Consider the following 21125-nt stretch of genomic DNA (forward strand, 5'->3'; position numbering starts at 1 on the left):
CGCGGTTTTCACGGACGCGTAGTTTTCCGCCTCCACTAAGGACAACTCGGAGTATGCCTCGAGAGCGATCCCCGTCAAAACAGACGCCAAGAGGCTAGCTTGCAGCTCGGTGGGCATCTTGTGGACATGGCAGAGTTTCTCGAAGGCTGTGAGGCACGTCTCTATGTCGGCGTCGTCTCGGAACGGAGGTAGTAGTTTGACGTAGTGACGCACATCACCGCGCCCGCTTTGTCTTCCGCCAAGCCCCAGGTGCCCCCCGGCTTCGCTCTCGTAATGTCTGTGGTCCGCCCTCATCTTAAGGATCTCCAGCTCTAGTTCATGGAATCGGATCCTTAGCTGGAGATCACCATCGTTGGAGCGCCCCTCACTACTGTCAACTCCTGCATGGACGTCAATAGCCTCCCGCGACACATCTCGCACTTCATCTCTCGCGACATTCGAATCTTGACTCATCTGACTCTCCAAAATGCGCTGAATAAGTTCATCTTTTCGGAGCGTTCGCTAACGCAGTAGAAAACAGTATGTAGCGTACGAATTCATGATTATGTATAGAATACCGCTATCTTGCGGAAAACAGTACATTCAACAATTTGGTTGATGTGTGAATGATCGAACTGAGAAAACATTTATTGTCTGTAAGATCGTCCCCGATGGGTCATTCAGCAATTCATTAAACAGGTCTGGGTGCGCCCCTAAGTTCGAAGAAACCGCGATAATGATGCGCCAAAACGCAAGAAGGAGGGAGAATACTAACGCATTTCACATATCACAATGTAAGGAAGGCACGTGTGTCGTTGCGCCTTCTGTTGCCCTGTAACAGAAAGAGATAGTATCTAAGCCGATGGGAGCCTAGTGTGTGTTGACGTCGGTGTAATATATTATTGAAGGTTTTCCGACTCTAATGTTTTGATATAATAAAAAAAATTGTTAGTCAGCGTCTAAGCTGTCTGTGTCCTCTTCTTGTCCTTCATTTTTTTTTTTGCGCTGTTTCCTCGTTCCAATTGAAAAACGATGTATGAAGTAACCAAGTGCGCTCGGTTGGCTGACTTGTAATTTACTGTACTCGGCGTGTATCACCAATAAACGTGCGGATGCACACTACAGTAACAGGGGCTGCCACGACCGTCTTTGTATATCACACGAAGGATATATACAATATAAAATTCTTTACAGCGATAGCTGTCATTGAGTCTTCCCACCACTGGATATGACGTCCGATGTTGGTGCTGTAGTTGTTGTTGTTCTTGTCGCCATTGTTGATGTTGTAGTAGGGTGTCCGTCGTCGATGTTGCCGAACTTGAAAGAGATCGCCCGCTGTCCGCGAGAATCAATCCTGTGTCCGCTGCGTGTGGAGCGAAACCGTTACCACTGTGCTTTTCATTTGTTTTTTACTGCTTTACCACTGAGCTAAACCACTGCGTTAACAACCCGCTTTATACTTAAAGGACAACTGCGCTTCATTTTTGCTTTTAAAAAATGCGGTTCTTTTCAGTATCACGTAGGAAGACCACACGTCAAATATTATGACCTAATTCTGTCTAAATGTTTCTTAAACGGTCCGTCAAGATTTGCAAAGCGCCAGTTGGGAAAATCAGCTGAATCTAGCGGGCGAATTAAGGTGCAGCTACCGGCGCAGTCAAGGCTACGATGTGAGCGTAGCCAAGATTGAGCTAAAGGTCATCACCATTGCCCCTTTTAGCTTTTCTTAGTTCTACAGGCATGTGTAAGGGGTGACGTGCTCAACGGCCCGACCACATTAGCGTCGCGGAGGCTATCCGCGGGACGCTGGCCGCCTCCAGCTGCCGACTAAAACCAATTTTCGCCCTCAGCGACGCGACGGCGCCGCCAGGCCAGCCTGTCCTTGCGCGGTTCAGTGCTCGCCGCTCCTAGCCGAAGAAGAAAGGAGCCAATGGGAGGTAGAGTAGATAGTGACGTTGCGACGCTATGGCAACGCGCAAGTCGGTTCTCCGCGCATCTTTCACGCTGCAAAGGTGCGTAGCCTTGTTTCGTTTCGTCTGCTATCCCTATTTCCCCCAATGCCATTCTTACCAGAGCGGTTCCTGGAAACTCTGCGACTGTTGCGCTTTTTATATGACAAGACGCATCCAGACTACCTAGATAAGGAGGCTAAGAATAACCGCGGGGAAATTAAACGGAGAGGAATTTGGAATTACAGTTGAGTTTCTCCGTGGCACTTGTTGAATGTTGCCTGTGTAGTGACGGATGTTGTGTTGATTTGGTGTCACCTTCAAATGTAGCCTTTACCTCTGGCACCCCGCCGGGCAAGGAAGCATTGACCTGTTATTTGGTGTTTCGGTAGCACCAACTCGGCCGGACCCAAAATCTGCGCCTCCTTCCGTTCAGAGCGCTACGACGTCGCACAATCGACGAGTAAGCTAGGAGGATCAGATTCACGCTGATCACCAGGTTATCATGGACACCTACCATGTAGGCAGCGAGTGCGGTTTCGATGCTGATATATCCGAAGGATGTGGCTCGAAACGGAAGAATTTAATGAAGAGCGGACGACGAAACAATAAGAAATCATATTGCGAGATCCAGTGCCGTCACGTGACTATAACGCCTCGCAAAACAGAGGTCAATGTGGCCTTCTCGCTTTGGGATGCTGTACGGCGGTGCCGCCCAGCAACGCCGTTCCCGCTAGTGGGGTCATGCCTTAACGTGCCTGTGCAACGCGTCTGATGTTAGCCGTCCGGCCCTCCCGCCGTTGCCGCCGTCGTCGTCGTCTCATCCTTTGCGAATATTGTCTCACGGAGTTTCCTTCACACTACGTGCGCAGACTGATTTCGCAGCTTTGCACACGTCGTCGAGTGGCGTAGACACCAAAAGGTGGCGAAGAGTGCAGTGCAGACGACACTAGCGCCTGGCACGCGCCCGTCCCAACGGCAGCCCGTTGTCCCACCCCAATCCCGCCCGTCGTTGCGTAGAGGATCACGTGACTTCTTGTACCACGTGATAGCCATGTTTTTGGTGGCCCGAGCCCAATCTTTCCAGACGAAGCCGTAGTTTCGATTTAGATATCTGTTCACGGTTGAAGTAAGATTTAACTGTATATATCCCGTTTCTCGCGAAGCAAATAAAGTACTCTTTTATCAGCGTTTTTAAAGCAACATCATTGATTATTTCGAAATTTCCCAAATGGAGCGGAACAAAATGCGCAATCAAACACTCTGTAACAAGAACAAAAACAAACAAACAAAAAGAAACGCGTTTGGAACAAAATGTTCACATCTCTATTTTGTTCCGAACGCTTTTGTTCACACACCCGGGGTTCGTGAACGCGACGCCGTCGCCCGACGAGTTGGCCGTAATGTGTCGCATTTATGGCCCTGACGGTCCGTTAATACACGACTGCTTAATATTTGTTACACTGGACTTGAAGCCCGATCTAAGCTCATATATTCAGGGCACAATACTCGAAGTAATATTAACGAAGATCATTAACAAAAAAAAAAACAAGAAAAAAAAAAAACGTAAGCTTTAAATAACGCAATAGTGATGATTTTATTTATTTTTCGTGGTCCACTGTAGTTAGAATCTTAATCAAATAAAGTGTCAACTCGGAGCGATACTTCGTTGCACCTCACGACGGACTGCCGAGGACGGTATTGGTCATTGGAGCCAATCGAACGCGGTGTGAGCGTCAAGTAGTTTTCTGAGAGTGCGCAGCGACGCCCGGGGCCCGTAGTCACGTGGTAGGATGAAAAGCTGGATTGGCTAGGATTGCTCGTAGCGTTACCTGTGGTCTTGCATATGGTAAAACGGAGTGTAGGTGATTTCAAGTGAAATCGAACAAAGGGCGACTCGTCGACATGTTTAATTCACTTGACATGATATACCTCCTGACCTAATCTCTCGTAATAAGGAACCCATAACCAGAATTGTTCAGAAGAAAAGAAAACTTTTGGGAGACCAAAGATTGCAGATCACGAAGAAGTGGAAATTCGCATTTACACGCAGCACTCGAAAGTTCCTGTTTGGTACCTAAATAAAATATATCTATATATATAGGAAGAAGTTTAATATCTTATTTTAAATATTGTAAGCGTAAAGATGAGTGGTTAAAATATTATTTTTTGGCAATCGATTTCTACATAATTTTACAGACATTGCGAAACATGGCAAATGAAGCATTTGTAAATTTTTCAAGATTCTTTCTTATCGGATACTTATGCCTCATAGATAAAATGCAATAGTATAACGTACCCCCCCCACACGCACGCACACGCAGATACACACACACACACACACATATATATATATATATATAAATGATGGAGTTATCAAGTGTTTTTACAGTGCCTTGAAGATATCTTAGCACTCAAACAGGTGCTGAACACTACACAGCAAAATATTCTAGCCCCAACCAAAAACAAACAAACAAAGAAACGGGATTTTTTTATTGTATAAAATATTCTACCACCATCTTAGTGTCTATCTCCTTTACAAACAGTTTGAATAATTTGCTTGAAGAAAGAGATACAACCACCATTACAAAGATCACCTTTTAGTCCACACGGTGCAGTTCCTTAATGGAAGATTGATCCCGACTTCAAGTGTTAACAAGTTAATCGGTGTTTTATTTGATAACACTTTTAATGAGGTTACTATTGTTTTGAAAGACTAAATCACTAGGATCGCAATACCTTGAACGTAGCACACTACGTACCGCCCCCTCTTCCTAATTTTAAAAAGTCCTCCACAAAAAAACGATAATTAGTAATTACTAAGTTGTGATTAGATTGAAATTTCACTGTGCCGACAGTTTATGGGGAATTCACGGCTTTAACAGATCAATATGCGGCACAAGCTTTTAGTTAAATATTCATACACGTGTAATATTCGCAAGTTCGGCGATCTTCCAAGTATTTTATACGCCCAAAGTGTCACATAGGCGTTTCCTCCGCAAGTTGGACGTCGTCTGCTTTGAACTCGTAGCTACACTCGGCTGTCCTGGGTGCGCAAGCTTGTTCGCATTCCTGAAAAAAAATGTGCATTTTGTCGATAAGTTAGATGTTTTTAATGTCTATATACACCTATACACGATGTTGTGCGCAAATATGACATCGTAACTAATTGGCCAGGATAGAACTAAGATTCTTTATTCTCCCTTTCGGGGGTTCTTAGATATGTGCAGGGTGTCTCACTCTATCACAAATCCTTAGCAAAAAAGTAGTTCAAAATGCAAAGGAAACAACATTTTCATATTGCTACTATACTCCGCGACAACGTTTCTTGGAAATGCAGTGGAAGGTACAGGCCTGCGTTCCCTCTCCCATTTTGAGTGTGCGCCGGCTCTCCTTCTCTCCCCATTTCCGGGGAGAGAAGGAGAGCCGGCGCACAGTCAAAATGGAGAGGGAACGCAGGCCTGTACCTTCAACTTCATCGCCAAGAAACGTTGTCGCGGAGTATAATAACTGCCACGAGGTATATTATCAGTGGCCCAGTTGTCAGAAGGCTCTTCTCATTATCGTTATGCAGTTTTTTTTTTAATCTTTCAGATTTGTTTAAAACAATCCGTGAAAGCTACACTTACTCGGTTTGAGCGGGTGAGTTATACGACCGGGGGGACATAGTATAGGGAGATAATCGCAACTATCAGTCAGCTAATTAAGTAAAAATTCTTAAACAACTTTTTAATTAGTGCAAGTAGACATATCGTTTCAATTAGAAACTTGCTGAGCATTATCGAAAACCACTAAATCAACTTTTGTTAGAAGGATATAACGCCGGGGCAGCATTTTATGGCGTTCCGTAAAAACGCTCAATTTGGACGCGTTTCTAGATTTCGGTTTCTTATCAGAGCACATCTACCCGCCCGCGGTCCTGCTCCCCAGTGGCTGAGACGCGCAACACACGTGCGCCCTACTTCCCTCCATTCTACGAGGGAGGCGAGGCGGCGGCTTCGCGCCGCGACCACCGGGGAGCGGGACCGGTGGCGCAAAGATGCGCTCCGATAAGAAACCCAAATCTAGAAACGCTTCCAAATGGAGCGTTTTTACAGAACGACGTAAAATTCTGCCCCGACGTTGTATCCTTCTAAAAAGAGTTGATTTAGTGGTTTTTCGATGATGCTCAGCAAGGTTCTAATTGGAAATATGTGTCTATTTGCACTAATTAAAAAGTTAATTAACAAATTTTACTTAATTAGCCGACTGATAGTTGCGACTATCTCCCTATGTTGTGTTCCCCTGGCCGTATAGCTCACCTGCACAAACCGCATAAGTGTAGCTTTCAAGGCTTTTCTTAAACAAATCTGAAAGAATATAAGAAGCACCCTGTAAATTGTTAAGCGCAAATATAATGCAAGAACTTACAGATTTATCGTAGGATAGTAAACTTAACTTCCTCCATAGCTTAAGAAATAATTTACTCGTTAAGTGAAGATTTTGCTTGTATTGCTTGCGGCCACCTGTAAAAGAATAGATCTCATAGGAATCGTATGCAACGGCAATGTTAAAAGAATGATCACTCCACAGACAGCAGATAAGAAGCTAGAATGTGGAAATTTTTTACAGATCGATATTGTGCATCCCACTTCTCTCAAATACTTTTTTCTAATATACTATTACTTACTGAGGGATGGGAAGTGTTATCGGAATAACACAGAATTAACCGTGACATGCCAAAGAAAATGGGCTCTCCAGGTACGACACGCTGCGCCGTGTGGTTTTGGGGACAGGGTAACGCAAATGCTAGTGTGCCTAAGTATCACATGCGCGAATGCCGTGTGTGATTGATGATAATGCAATTAATGAAAAGATGCAAGCCAGCTGGACAAGAATAACCATAATAAACGCTGTAGAACGGGAACATGCGGGACAAAGGAGAAACACAACTCTCATCCGACCTTTAATTGTCTTCTTTGCTCCCTTTCTCCAGATATGATCATCGTTAGAATTCTGTGATAGTTTTTTCTGTCGACCCTTATTACTGCCGCCGCACAATGGGTCATTTTTGTTTCGATATCTAAAAGATTTTATGCTCGCGCAAGCTTTATTACGATGATACGTAACGTCGACAAGCGGTTCAGGTTTGGCACGCCGCGGAATGATGTTAAGGACACAAAATGAATTAAGATCCTCATGTTCAAATTCTCGAATGACGGAGAGTTATGAAAGGAATATATATCCAATACCACGAAAATAATTTTTTTCGCAGCAGTCGAAGGTGACAGAGAGATGGAGACAATATATATTTAATTGAGATATATGGTGTCCTTCAAATGGGATATATATATATATATATATATATATATATATATATATATAAATATATATCACATTTAAAAAGAAAGGGATTATATATATATATATATATATATATATATATATATATACATAGATATAAACCCTTTGTTTTCAAAGGTATGTACACTTGATTTAGGACTATAGTTTTTCTTAAAGAGCAGTAGCGAACAACAATATAGCCGTTCTCAAATTAACGACAAAACGCTCACGTAAATTAAGTGACTGAGTGCTTATTGCTCTTATCTTCATGCTATCATGGAACGTTCTCGCAAAATATCTGTATGCACTTGAAGCCCCTTTATAACCTGCTTCAAAGCACGCATTGATGTAGCAGCGTGAACCCCCCATAAAATAACCGATCCACAGAAACACTATTTGATAAACTACGCCATTTTACTTAATTCTGTAAATTTTACCATAAATATTCACCCCATTCTATTTCCCCGTTGAATTTACATAAATTATCTTTAGTATTGGTACTGTTATCGTAATTGTTTACACGTCGAAGTCTCCTATTTTTAAAGGCCGACGACCAGACTCGGAATTCTGCAAGGCAGTAGATCCTCCTCACCATGGAAAAACAGGCAATGGATGAAACAGGCAATGATAGATAGGGTAGAAAGCGAGAGAGGAGTAAGCCAAGGAAAAGTGGAAAGCGTGAACTGGTCGTCGCTATTTAAGTGAGAGTTCTTTGCTCCGCGTACAGTGGACTTATCTGAGAGGCTTTCTCAATTGAAAATGTCACCGAAAGGGGGGTCAATGGATCACTATTTTATTTGTTGTATTTACAAAACTTAGTCATGTTAACATTTATAAATACTCCTAAAGACGAACATGCAGAGTGGCGTGCGTAAAATTCGTCGTTAGGCAATGGTTGGTTGGTTGGTTGGTTGTATTGTTTGCCGGACGTGTTAGGCAATTGTATTAAACATAATGTTTAGGTGCTTGTGCCGACTGCACTATTGCCTCTTCATGTGTCTAGCAGGAAGAAATATCAGCGCGCCTTCTTGTGGCTTACTTATAAATGGTATGGAACGACTGATCAAGCCACGAGACCATGGTTGACAAACCTTCGTGAATATTCACGGGTAAGACTCGGAAGTGTAGTAATTTATGCAATGCTGTCAGGTGAGAACACTAATAATGTAATCGTACCGAGTTGAGACATACCAAGAAATAGCCTCAGGGATATACTTTTTTATGAAATTTGCAAGGCAACCTTTAATGTAAAATCGTGGAAGCAGGCCGCTTCAAAATAAATAAGGAAACACTACACAATTTTACCGCGTTATTTCGGACAATCTCCAAATAGTGTGTGAGGTGTCAAAGTTTTAGATATTTTAATTGCGCGCGTTTACCGAACTGTTTTTCCTATCAGGTCAGTTGATAGTATTTTCTCACTTGTAAAAGAATGGATCGCATAGGAATTGTATGTAACGGCAGTGTTAAAAGAATGATAACTCCAAAGACAGCAAATAAGAAGCTAGAATGTGGAAACTTCTTACAGAGCGATATTGTGCATCTTACTTTTCGCAAATACTTTTCATCTAATACACTTTTACCTACTGAGGGATGGGAAGTGTTATCGGAATAACACAAAATTAACCGTGAAATGCCAAAGATATATGCTCTCTAGGTATGACACGCTGCGCCGTGTGGTTTTGGAGACAGGGGTTACGCAAATGCCAGTCGAAACAAAGAAGTATTTAATTTGTTTATTATTCTAATACTTATTTTGATTGTGAAATTAAAATTACCTGTTTTAAATTCGGGTGCCAATTCTTCTTGATTGAACTCTAAATCTTACATATTTTGACTGTAAAATTTGTAATTATGTTTTAATTTTTCATCTACGCATGACACAATATATACCCAGAGCTTTATTTAGGCAGCGAAAATCGAAAGCTGTCAACTCGAATTGGCTTAATGTGCACACTAGCGGTTGCCGTCACTTCAGGGTGTCTATTCTGGAAGTTACCCATTGTAAGCCTTGCTAAGCAGATTTCGCAATTGTAGTCATCTTTATAAGGAAGTAGTAACTAATAGTGCATGATTACCTGTAGATAAACTCAGAATAAGGCCGAACATCATGGTCAGTATGGCACTAATGAAGCTGCTCCAGTAAGATGACAGTCGGTACAGCGGAAATAAGTCTTCTATTTTGCTGAAACGAAAAAGAGCCATCAGACAGAAAAAGGATATAAGAATTAAAGAAAGTGTCGCACATATTTTGTATCAATTTTTTTTCAATTCTTCCTATTGTCTTACCTGTCGTTATTTGTTAATGACTCTATTACTTGGCTCGTACTATTCGCCGGGCAGTAGTCCATTGTGACAGCCATCTTAGGAGGTTGGTAGCCGCTGAATGTTTTGCCGAGCATCTGCCATAACTGCAAGATGCTGAACACCGCAGTTGATATTCCTGCACCCTGGGAAGACAATTTATTATGCATGGTTCTGGCAATACTACATTTTATTGCGATAATAATTTGGAACTCCTGTCGAAAACAAAATAAAAAATCGGCGTCGGCGTTGGGATGGGTGGGATAGAAAAATCCCGTAATACAACACGCGCAGTCACGTCTGACGTCACACGTGTCTCTGACGTCATGACCCCATCAACCCGCTAAATTTGGCGGAAAATGCTTCCCTATATTTAGCAGAAAATATTCCCGCCAAGTTCAGCGGAAAGTGTTTCTGCCAAACTTAGCGAAACATTTTCCGGCAAAATTTAACGGGTAATTTTCCACCAACTTTGGCGGAAAGTTTCTTCGCTAAGTCTGGTGGAAAGATTGTTTAACGAATCTGGCGCAATAACTTTAATATCAACACGAGACGTCACGTTAAACGTGACGCTGCCGTCTAAACCACGGAAAGACGCTTGCACCATTTAGGAATGAGCGCGGGTTCACGAAAACGCTGTCGGGTTCCACTCTTAAAGGCGACGCTTAAGCGTCCTCCGGGCTCTTCAGTTCTGGTGCATTCTGGAATACATCTACATAAAGATTATGTATTATTATACCTCTAAGGTGTGTTAAACATTTTAGTGATCGCTTTATAACAAACTCACCCATCCGTTTGCCCATGGGAAGGTTATTGCCAAGAAGAATAGTCCTACAAATGGACCCGTAGCGCCATTGTACAGCACCATTATGATCTACAAAACGAAAGAATATTAACAAGGATCTAACCTCTTAAGACGAGAATCGTCGTTTTGCAATTGAGATGTGATAAAGTTAAGGCATACCCTGCAAGCGGATCCCAAGTACGGCGCTGCCATTCCGTAAGCTGTCATTGTTACACCAACCCCAAAAGCTGCGAATATAACAAAACGAAAAATTGGGGTGTATACTTTGGTCTGACTCCTAATCAAGATATGTAATCAGCTACTGAACCAAGGATGTTGCAAATATTGACTGATGCATCCATTTAGTTTTATATCCCTAGGCGTTTCTTTCAATTTAATGGTCACTGTTTATTTTCATCTGCTCTTCTTGATGTACAAAAAGTTATTTAATATATCATTTCAGAAACAACTATTTTGTGCAAGAAAGGCAGTAAAAAGCCAAATTAATTGCACAAGGTACAGCGGAAATTATCTGGATGCTAAAAGTTTGTATGTATTCTATTTCAAATATATAAAAATTTAAATATATATTTAACTGATTTATGTATAGTTTGTGTTTATCCGGCTTTTGTTCTTGTTCCCAGACACTCCCGTATTGCAATTATCAAGGGGTTGGTTAGCTCCAAATACGTCTGTGGCGAATAGCGTCCTTTTTTGAATGTATCACCGTGTTTTTGAAACAGCACCCATAAGCTAATACTTGATGCAGATATTAATTTAGGTTCTCTTCAAATACAACTTTCAATTTGACGACCAGAAACTGTTATTAGAGAAATAAAGTTGGGAATACTACCGAACTCAACTGGGTGTACTCACCAAGCAACTTTGTTACTTTCGAAGCTTCATTGCTTTTGAGGTGGAAGCACTTCGATAGAATGTCCACATAAAGTACAGCAGCTTGAGAATTTATCAGTGATGATATTGTGCTGAATGAAAAGAAAAGAAAAAAGAAGAAATCTCGCACAGTGTTTTCACTGTTCTAAGGAAGACGTTTTCCTCGGTATATTAACCTTCAGTGTCGCATACTTTTCGACTTTTCAATTTTCCAGTGATGTGAAGGTGTTTATATCTTCTGTCCGAAAGGCTTAGATACGTTAAAACCGCCGGGGTCGGGAATAAAAATCGAGATGATTTAAATTGGCATTTAAATTACACCATTTTATCATTATGATTTAAATTAAACGTGTCCCTCACAGATATATCTCAAATTATGTTTACTTACAGTTTGTATCTCATTTGATGCTTTATATATGCATCTGCTTTGTATCTAAATCAAGTAATAATCAAGCAAGAAACATCATAGTAGCTTGAACACGAGCAAGAAGTAGTAATCTCGTGAGAAAACCGGAACGTTCAGCTTTCTTTTAAATTCCACTTTGTTCATCACTTACATTGTGTTATATTATGAGCAAATCAAAACGTAAAATAATACCGTTAAACGATTATTTTAGCAAAACATATAACGCAGAGTTTTGCTCTAGCGTGGGGGGATTTACATCAATAAAATGTTGTTAATGAAAGTGCCGAGTATTTGATTTGTCCGCGTTGTTTTAGTAATCTAATGAATTTTTATCAACCCGCCATGCCTTAAAATACATGCTGTGATAAATATTTACCTCTTCGAGCTAGGGCAACCAATTCTCTGGTAAAAAAGGAAGGAAAAAATATAATATATTTACCATTTTTTAGCCCACCTGAGACCGGCTGGAAGAAACACGACGACGTCTCAAATACACTTCTGTGTTTGAGAAGTCGTCGTGTTTCTTCTATCCAGCCTCAGGTGGTCTAACAAAATGGTAAACCTACACCAGCTCGCCTGCGCCCTAACTGTTTTTTCATAATATATTGCCGCGCGCGTAGGTAGTCATGTAGACAGCGCGGCCGTGGTCTAACGATTATCGTGCTTGCCTCCCACGCGAAGAGCCAGGGTTGGATTCCTGGGAGCGACGCGAATTTTATTTATTCTTGCAATTTAGAGTTCTGGTAAATTCTAGAACTCTGTTGCATGTTCGACGTCAGAATGTTCTACGCGCCGAATCTTCAACGCCGATTGTTCCAGAAGCCCGCGTGTGTACAAAAGGGGCTCCGCGTGGCGAGCCGGAGTCAGTCTCGCCCCAGCGCTCGATTCTACTGTTTCGCAAACATCGACGCCTGCGACGCTAGCCTCTCTGTATTTCGTTTTTGGCACAAGTTCGTCCCAATAAACGTTTAGTTTCTTCGGTTATTCGCCGCCTCATCATATATCGTTCGTGACAATATATAGATATATGATTTATTTTGGTCTAAAAAGCACGTTCTTTTCAGCCTAGTTAAGAGTTTAAAACCCTACTTAATTAAGATTTTATGAACTGATGATTGTGTTTGAGTTACGAAATATTAAATATTAGTGGATGAATATTGCCACACTTAACGAACGCCTCGATTATTCGCGCATGACATCGAGCCCCGGTCTTTTTCGGTTCTGCATGGGGCTCGCGCCCGGCGCTCTCTCGTGCCCCGCGCAATTTTGAAGAACTGCGAGCAGATAGACCGCACCGGCCCTTCGCTGTCTTTGATCCTGCTTTGCAGTCAGCTCAGTAAACCCTTCTTGGGTTCTATCACCGCCAACGTCTCTTTCGCCTACGTTACAATATAACGTCACCTTGCACACTTGATAGCTTTGTCTATGCATGCAGCTGATTATTAATCTAATCAATTAAAACTCCACAATAATTGTAATGATAGATGGATATGTTAACTTGGCTTCAACTTGAATTTTACTTTTCAGGCTCAAGCTGATTTGTAGTTGTATAACGTGAAGCACTGCAAGCTTCCCTCAGTTGTTTGAAGAAAAAATCGCATATGGCGAGTGAGTGTGGCAGTTTAAAATATTTATTTTTCTTCTGGTGTGTTTTAGTGCCTATCTAGCTGACATGGCATGTATAGCGTCTTCTCTAGAAGTATTCAGCCACTGAACAAAAAGTGTAATTCAGGTTTCAAAAAGATGTATTTATCTGGTGCTTTTATTAAACAAATATCTCATGGGTAGGATGTTTTACAAAATGTGAGAGAAACGTCTGTCATTCCAACCTGCAGAAATTAAAAATGAAAATATATTCTTTGTCCAAGCATAAACCCACATATAAAACAGCCGCTCGAATATGTTGGATCTGCTTTTGGGTGTTCATCTCATAAACTGAATGTACCTTTTCGTTCTACGTGGCGCCATCTGTGAATAAAAGTACCAGTTAGATGGTTTCGCTTCGATTTTATTCCTTTGCGTATGATTACAATACGACTTTATTTTTGGCAAAAAGTATGAAAACAAAATTTTAGTATAACAAGTGCACCACCTGAAAACGTCTTTATGAAAAGTATCCATACACTCTGTTGATTGGTTTATATATACTGTTTTGTTTACAAATGAATAGCGTTCAAGAACTCCGTCTAGATGGCGTGTCCCAACAAGTGAGCAAGAAATGATTAAAGACGGACGTGTTCTAAAAGTTTTGATATGTTATTTCAGTATAAGCAATAGTGGCTGAGAATAATCGTGGAACTAAACGTCGAAAATATATGCTACACGATGTTCTCACACTGCGCGAAAACACTTAATTGTTCAAAGAAAAATTACCTTTCCCGAATAACCACTGGCGAGCAGAATTGACCGCCAAGTTTGTGTAACTTGACATCGTGCAGCTTTATTATTATGTATTTCTTTTAAGGGGAAATTTATTGTGTCTATGCCAAGATACCAAAAGCAATATGTGTCAAGGCAGATATATCATGTGTCATTGTCGAATTAAGTCACAAACCCGCTGAAATGTCATCCACACTGTTTTCAAGGAAAGGATGTTCTAACAGAGTCGTGGGGGACAGCTGTCGGATATTCTGTTGCAAAAGTATTCCCAGACTGCGTACTTCATGCTGAAATAAATTATAGAGGTTTCGGCATTATTCTTCAGAACAAATCCTGCTTTCTTGTAGGGACACATTTCTGAAAATCGGTTGTTGATAGGTTTCTTCTTGTGTTGAAGATATACTTGAGCAAATACCATGCCATGAGGCGATATTCTGATGCGTACTGTATGGCTGAATGTACATATAAAAAGTAAACCAGAAGCTTTTTTGAGTCATCAAATTAAACTACATTAGAGTAAAAAAAATAGTGTGTACAGTCAATTTCTCCCTCTCAAACGTGTTTTATAACCGATCTTTAATGACGAAGGCAAGAATGCAATGCACGACCACCGCTGGAATTATTTTTATACTCAGTCTTTTGGGTGATAACGGTGTTTGTTTTTGCATTTGGACAAAAGGGCTATCTCAACACGAAGGCAGTTTTGTCTGCGGTTATTTAATTTGATATTTTGCAAGATACGAAAAAAATAAGGCTGTTCAGAATATAAAGGCGCAATAGTTTCTGACACAATATAATTCTGCTTACCTCGTGGCGGCGCTCACAACGCCAGCTAGAAACAAGCCGGTAAAACATGGAAATTCGTCCAGGTACTTCCTCACGTAGTAAGGTACAATCTGTGACATTTGCAGTCAATGAGTGCTTGTTTAAAGTCACTAAATGCCTGTTGCAGTATATCAGATGTCACCTCAGCTTACAAATCTTATGGCATGACATTACAAGGAAATATATTTTATAAACCTGTCGGGCATTTTTGTGAATTAAGCAATAATATTTTATTAATTTGAAATGTGTGATACCCTAGTGATGGGACTTCAACGCTGAACGTTGTGGCGGCCGAATACAACAATACTATTGGCTATCAAAATGCCCAAGTAACCTTATGCTCTCAGTGTTTCTTTTTTTTTTTTTTTTTTTGTTTTTTAAGGGCAGGAGTGGGAATCGGTGCCGTATTTTGTTAGCTTTTCGCATCTTGAAGCACGTGTACCGAAAGCTCGCGTTCCAGAACTCAGGGATGCGGGGATCGATTCCCCCCCTTGCGCGTCTTGATCACAATCACCGTTATACAGGCGTGCGGTCTTGCATCACTATTGACTGATGTACGTTAAAGTCCCAAGGTTAGCAGACGGGCTGCAGTGGCAAAATATGAAATCGACAGAGATGATCCTAGACGCCTACAGGGCCTGAATACCCACTGCCCAAACATTCACCAGAACATTGTTTTAAAAAATAATGGTGGAATAGCTCTGTCCTTCTGCATGACATACAAGTGTCTGGAAATGAAAGAAATGGCTATCCTCATAAACACTAATTCCGAAATATATTCTTATCACCTCTGATCATTATGAAATCTGTTTACTTAGCTACATTGAAATGTTAGCTAGGTTTTGCTATGTAACTTTCAAACATCAAAAGTCCGAACATCTCGTCACTCTCATTAAAAATCATAAATAACACATCAATGCTCAAGAAATTAATCTCACCTGGTCGTAGCTGGTGATGGCTCCGGAAAGCAAGGGATCGCAATCGCGGAACCAGTAGACCATCACCAAGCCTAGACAGGCGGCTGTCGCGTAATAACAGAAGAGGAGAAGTGTGCCCACTTTAGCTGTTCTGGAAAAAAGTTTGCGAAACATTATAGTTACAGATGAGCAACTTTAGTGGTGCTGACATGTACCGGAAACATTATTCAAAGAACCATATTTTGGCTTCAATAAAACATAAACAAAGCAATTAAATAAATAATTCCATGCGTCTATGTCTAATGACGCTGTTCCTTACGTACACTTTTAAGTGGCATTCAGTACGGGCTCCCTCAATTCTTGGTAACAAAATACGATGTTTGCATGAGCATGTGCTATGACTAAAATAACATTACTCTTTTTGTCTCCTTCAAATAATATTTTATGTACAAAATCTCGAAACGTCAGGCATGCTTTTCACCTTCAGACTCTAGGTTATGAAAAATAGTACACGAATGTTCGAAGGCTTTTTTAAGTGTTTGCTCGTGTTTTAATTGAACTTACGTTTTTTAAGTATTTCTACATTTTTTAATAAGAAAACAGCTAATTAAAATGTACAAAATCTTTACCGAGAGGAAGAAGCATACCATTGGTCAGGTTTCATTGTTTAGTTAATGTAATTCTGGGACTGATTTCCCGCCAGTGCGGACAGTATTTTCCAATTTTAAAACGTTCTAAGACTGGCCAAATAGCTTTACCGGCATGCCTGTAGAGCGCTTAGAAGGGGCGTTCAAAGTTGAATGGACCTTTTTATTGTTCAGGGAAATTGGAAAATCCGTCATACACAAAGCTATGCCAAGGTTTCAAAATATTTCCTTTTCGGTTCCGGTCACTGCTGACATCGTTCTGGCTGCTCCATAATGCGTTTGTATCAGAACAAATGATCCTGATGGCTGCCGTAGGACGAACGTGTTAGTGCAGTTAATCATGTTACCGACTGTCGCCCCTTGCAAAACCGTTTGCAACATTCATACGATCTCGTCCGTGAGATTGTCTGTTCCCCATACCGTGCTTGCAAATTTTCCAAATTTAAACCAGCTCAACATAAGTTTGATTATGCGTCGTAGCTTTAAATATGCCGAGACACTGCTCGACAAAATGATAGTTTGAACATCTGCGTATTTTTCGAATGCGTTATTCCGGGCGCCAGATACTCAAGAATAGTCACTTCAACGTCCTCGGCAAGGTTTGTTGCACTACAAAGCTTGTTCTACAATTTCTTGGTATTAAAAGTTCCGGTCAAGCTTGAACGACCGTTGTAATTATTTTAAGTGAGATACATTGTCATAACTCATTTACCTCTGGGCATCCTTAAGGTTTCTTGCCGCCAGGTAGCGCTGAACGATCATCTGGTCGATGCCACCGCGGTACACGTACATTGTAGACAAACCAAACAAACACGCCCATACATTCTCCTCTTTTGTGAGGTCAAAACTGCTTCTGTAAGTATTTGATAAAAATTAATCCGTTTGCACTTCTTTATGAAACACATATCATTTCTGGAAACAGCTAAGGCATGAATATACATAGGACGTAGTGCGCATATGCCTTGTCTATCCCTCCGATGAACGAAAGGCCAAAGCTAGTGGCTGTTAGGTCCAATTACCAGCAAGTTACAAACCGGGTAGTTTATTTACCCGACGCGCGTATCAGTGCGCGAGTCTCTGGAGATACGCACGCCGGAATAACACGTAGTTCCTAACTGGTTCGTGATTGAACCTGGCAGCGCGTTGCTTTGGTCTTTAGTTTATCATAGAGACCTTTCACTCTGTATCATTCAAAATCTGCTGTGTTAGTTTCATGCAAACAAAACCTATCATTCGAGTTCGGCTCGTACATTCTTCATCAGGAGAAAATATTCAGATCCATCTGTATGACAAATTGTAGCGGTTAAATCATTTCGGTGGTTTGCCTGTCTTATTACCATATCACACTATTTACCTGTCATGCGTAAGTTTCTAAACACGCGGTAAAAACATTTTGGTATGGTGTGCAATCTAATTCCACTCAATCATATTTACTTTTAGTCGTGTGCTTCCATATAAAAATGTCGCAGCTAAATATAATAATAATAAAAATAATAAAGTTTATTTCCCATTCGATACAGGAATGGAGGAAACAGAGGGAAAAAGCTGTTTAACAGCTTGACGAAGCCCCCTGCTCCCTTACACTTCCACATGACAGATTAGAAATACAAAGCAACAACAAAAATATCAACATTGTATACAAAAATAGATTATAACCTATCACAGAAAAGTAATATATTCAATTCAAATAAGAAAATAAATCTTGCATTGCGACAGACATTATATCAACGTTTTTGTTTAAGAGGAAATTTAGTAAAGTAGGTAGCATATACTTTAGAGACTGCATGGAATAGTTTTTATGGCAAAGAGGCACAGCCCAACGTGCCGCCGAACGAGTTGGATAGGAGGTAACATGTTCCCTTAGTTTAGAAAGTTTGGCCAGAATATCCACGTTTCTTTTTTTTTTCTACCTTAAAACGGACCATAAGTTTATATGTATACATATCGAAAACACGCAACAAATTATATTTTTCAAACAAGCCCTTGGAGCTTGAAATGTAAGAAACATTAGCAATGAGGCGAACAATTTTTTTTTTGTAATAGATGTATTTCTTGTAGATTTGAACTGATGGTTGCACCCCATACCAGGTGGCAGTAGTTTAAGTGGGATACAAATAGAGTTTGATAAATAAGTAGTTTAATGTTGTTTGGTAAAATAAAGCGGTTTCGTGAGACTAATCCGATGACCCTGGACAATCGAGGAAGTATATAGCTTACATGGTCGTCCCAAGACAAACACTGGTTAAAAATAACGCCAAGACTTTTGAAATTTTCTACTATCTCTATAACCTTTGAATTTATTACGAGACTTCTCGTTATAAAAACGCTTTGATTTTTGGTTCGAAAGAAAATTGCTTTGGTTTTACTACTATTAATTTTAAGCCCGTTGTCGGATGTCCAATTTTGCAAACCTGTTAACGTATCATTTGCGCAGTTGATAAGTTCATCACTAGTCTTAGCCGACAATAAAAGGGTTGTATCGTCTGCATATATAACAAATTGAGCAAGAGAATCTATTTTAACAATATCATTAATATAAATGTTAAATAGCAAAGGTCCCAAGATACTCCCTTGTGGTACACCGGAAAAAACAGACATTGTATTAGATGAAAACCCATTTAAATAGACAAACTGCTTACGATTACTCACATATGACTGAAGCAACGTAAGTGCTTGGCCCCGAATTCCATAAAAATAAAAAGTTTTTAGCAATAAATTATGGTTTAGATAATCAAATGCTTTCGTAAAATCAATAAATACGGCTAAAGCTATCTGGTTTACCTCAAAACTCTCTAAAATAAATTCTTTTTGTTCTAGTAATGCTAGATCTGTCGAGCGATGCTTCATGAACCCAAATTGATCATTAGTAATTACGCGATACTGATTAAAAAAAATTGACAGACGAATGTGAATAAGTTTCTCTAAGCCCTTAGAAAAAACCGGTAAGATAGAGATAGGTCTATAATTATTTAAAGCACAGACACTCTAGCTTTTTGCATAAGCTGTGGAAACACCCCAGTTGAAAAACATAAATTAAAAATGTAAGTAAGGAAGGGAGTGATGAGCGATGCATTGCCACTTACATTTACATACGACAGCCAAACCACCTCATAATATGTTAATAAAAAAAAAACGTGGAGGTTTGCGTGCTTGGCCTGGTTGACATTTTTATTTCCCCCGACCGGGGTTTATATTTTTGCATACATTCTGTTAATCACAACACTCTCGCGTTTTTACTTGGCCCCTAGATTGCCTAATTCATAGTGTCATGTGAAGCGTAATTAACCAGAATTATGCAAATTGTAAGTATATGGAAGTGGCATTTTTAGGTATGGTTATATTTTTGACGCCCTGAAGATTTTTATTTCGATGCCTCGGGTTGGTATGGGAATTTTCGGAGTCAACTATTAACATTGGTTTGCTTGTTATTTTAACCTATGTCAGGCAATCCACCATTCTTCTGTAGATGTTTATGCATTGATCAATACTTCCTCTTGGACAAGTTGTTGGTTCATGCTCACACTTCAGAGCGCACGGCAGCATACACACTTCAAAAGTTCGCTCACGCAAAGAAAGCGCAGTGTGAGTGTGTTTCTTCGTGGGAGTGAACTTTTGGAGTGTGTGTGCTCTTGTGCGCTGTGAAGCGTAGGCATGTTTATACGTGTATTTGAAGCGTTTGTGCAGACGAAAACTTAGCCACAGCCGGAAATTATATTTTTATGTATTTCCTATTTTTATTCAACACCCACTAACCAACACTGAGACTTTGCGCTATCTTGTGTCGCGTGCTGCACGATTTGTTACAAGTTAAAAAAATAAAACTGATTTCCGTGATATGCCCTTAGTATTTTTCTTTTCGGTCTCTTTTCTAGTATTGATCCAACCACCTTAAATATTGCGTGTCAGCAGATAATAATCCGGCATACAGGCAAATATATTGATTTCTAGAAAAAAAAAGTATTAATGTCAAAAATATGTGATAACTTATAAAATGCTACGCTTACTTCATGGCAAGCTAAACCTCTCAATGGATTACTGACACTGCATGCATTCCAAAAACAAATCACCAATGTTGCATTACCGGGACCGCAAAACCTATAGCTACAAAAAGACCGCAGGAAAGCCTGCACGCACGCGTACACACACACACACACACACATAGGAAAAAGGCTCCGCTAAATACCTATTACGCGAGGTGCATTCGGCTCCGTAAAGAGCTTCGTTCATGCGTGAGGTCAATCGTAGTAAAAAGGCGCTCACAGAGGCACCAACTATTTTACTAAGGAGAATGCACTTAGCTCCGCTCATTTGCACCAAACGGCGGTCCTATAGCGTCGAATACCTCCCTAGCAGTGCGGGCGTTTCGCATAGCAGAGAACCCATGCGCCTCGCGCTGTCCACAATCAAAGGGAGAGGGTTACCGCGGACCGTACCGAGACACCGTATACGTTTGAACGGCTGTCTCCACTGACGCTAGAGAAGCCCCGTGCGATAGATAGCGCCAACCACACCTCTCAATTCAAGGGGAAACCCCGAAGCTTCACCACCGCGTACAGCCATTGAAACTTCGTAAAACCTGTCCGCACCAATAACATTGAATTTTCGTGGAGTACGGTGTAATCTCCTAGTATTTAAATGCATCTTGCTCTAGATAACGCCAAAACAAAGGGGGGAGGGGGGGGGGGGGTTGGTGTCCGCAGCGTGTAAATTTGTTTCTCT

The 21125-nt window shown here is 40.7% G+C and overlaps 1 protein-coding gene across 1 annotated transcript in view; it reads right to left on the reverse strand.

Annotated features, from left to right (window-relative positions):
• Window positions 1–4444: 4444 nt before the first annotated feature.
• LOC121047679 (sodium-coupled monocarboxylate transporter 1) overlaps window positions 4445–21125 on the reverse strand; it is a 36340-nt gene continuing 19659 nt past the window's right edge. Inside the window, exons 6-15 of the mRNA XM_040503132.2 lie at window positions 17119–17259; window positions 15781–15910; window positions 14825–14913; window positions 11215–11324; window positions 10519–10586; window positions 10342–10428; window positions 9540–9700; window positions 9329–9435; window positions 6339–6433; window positions 4445–5000 (exon numbers count right to left, since the gene is read on the reverse strand). Of these exons, the coding sequence (XP_040359066.1) occupies window positions 4908–5000; window positions 6339–6433; window positions 9329–9435; window positions 9540–9700; window positions 10342–10428; window positions 10519–10586; window positions 11215–11324; window positions 14825–14913; window positions 15781–15910; window positions 17119–17259 (1081 nt within the window). The 3' untranslated portion in view covers window positions 4445–4907. The remainder of the gene's footprint in view (window positions 5001–6338; window positions 6434–9328; window positions 9436–9539; window positions 9701–10341; window positions 10429–10518; window positions 10587–11214; window positions 11325–14824; window positions 14914–15780; window positions 15911–17118; window positions 17260–21125) is intronic.

This window comes from Ixodes scapularis, unplaced genomic scaffold, assembly GCF_016920785.2.
Source record: "Ixodes scapularis isolate PalLabHiFi unplaced genomic scaffold, ASM1692078v2 PGA_scaffold3__209_contigs__length_174095766, whole genome shotgun sequence".
Classification (NCBI taxonomy): domain Eukaryota; kingdom Metazoa; phylum Arthropoda; class Arachnida; order Ixodida; family Ixodidae; genus Ixodes; species Ixodes scapularis.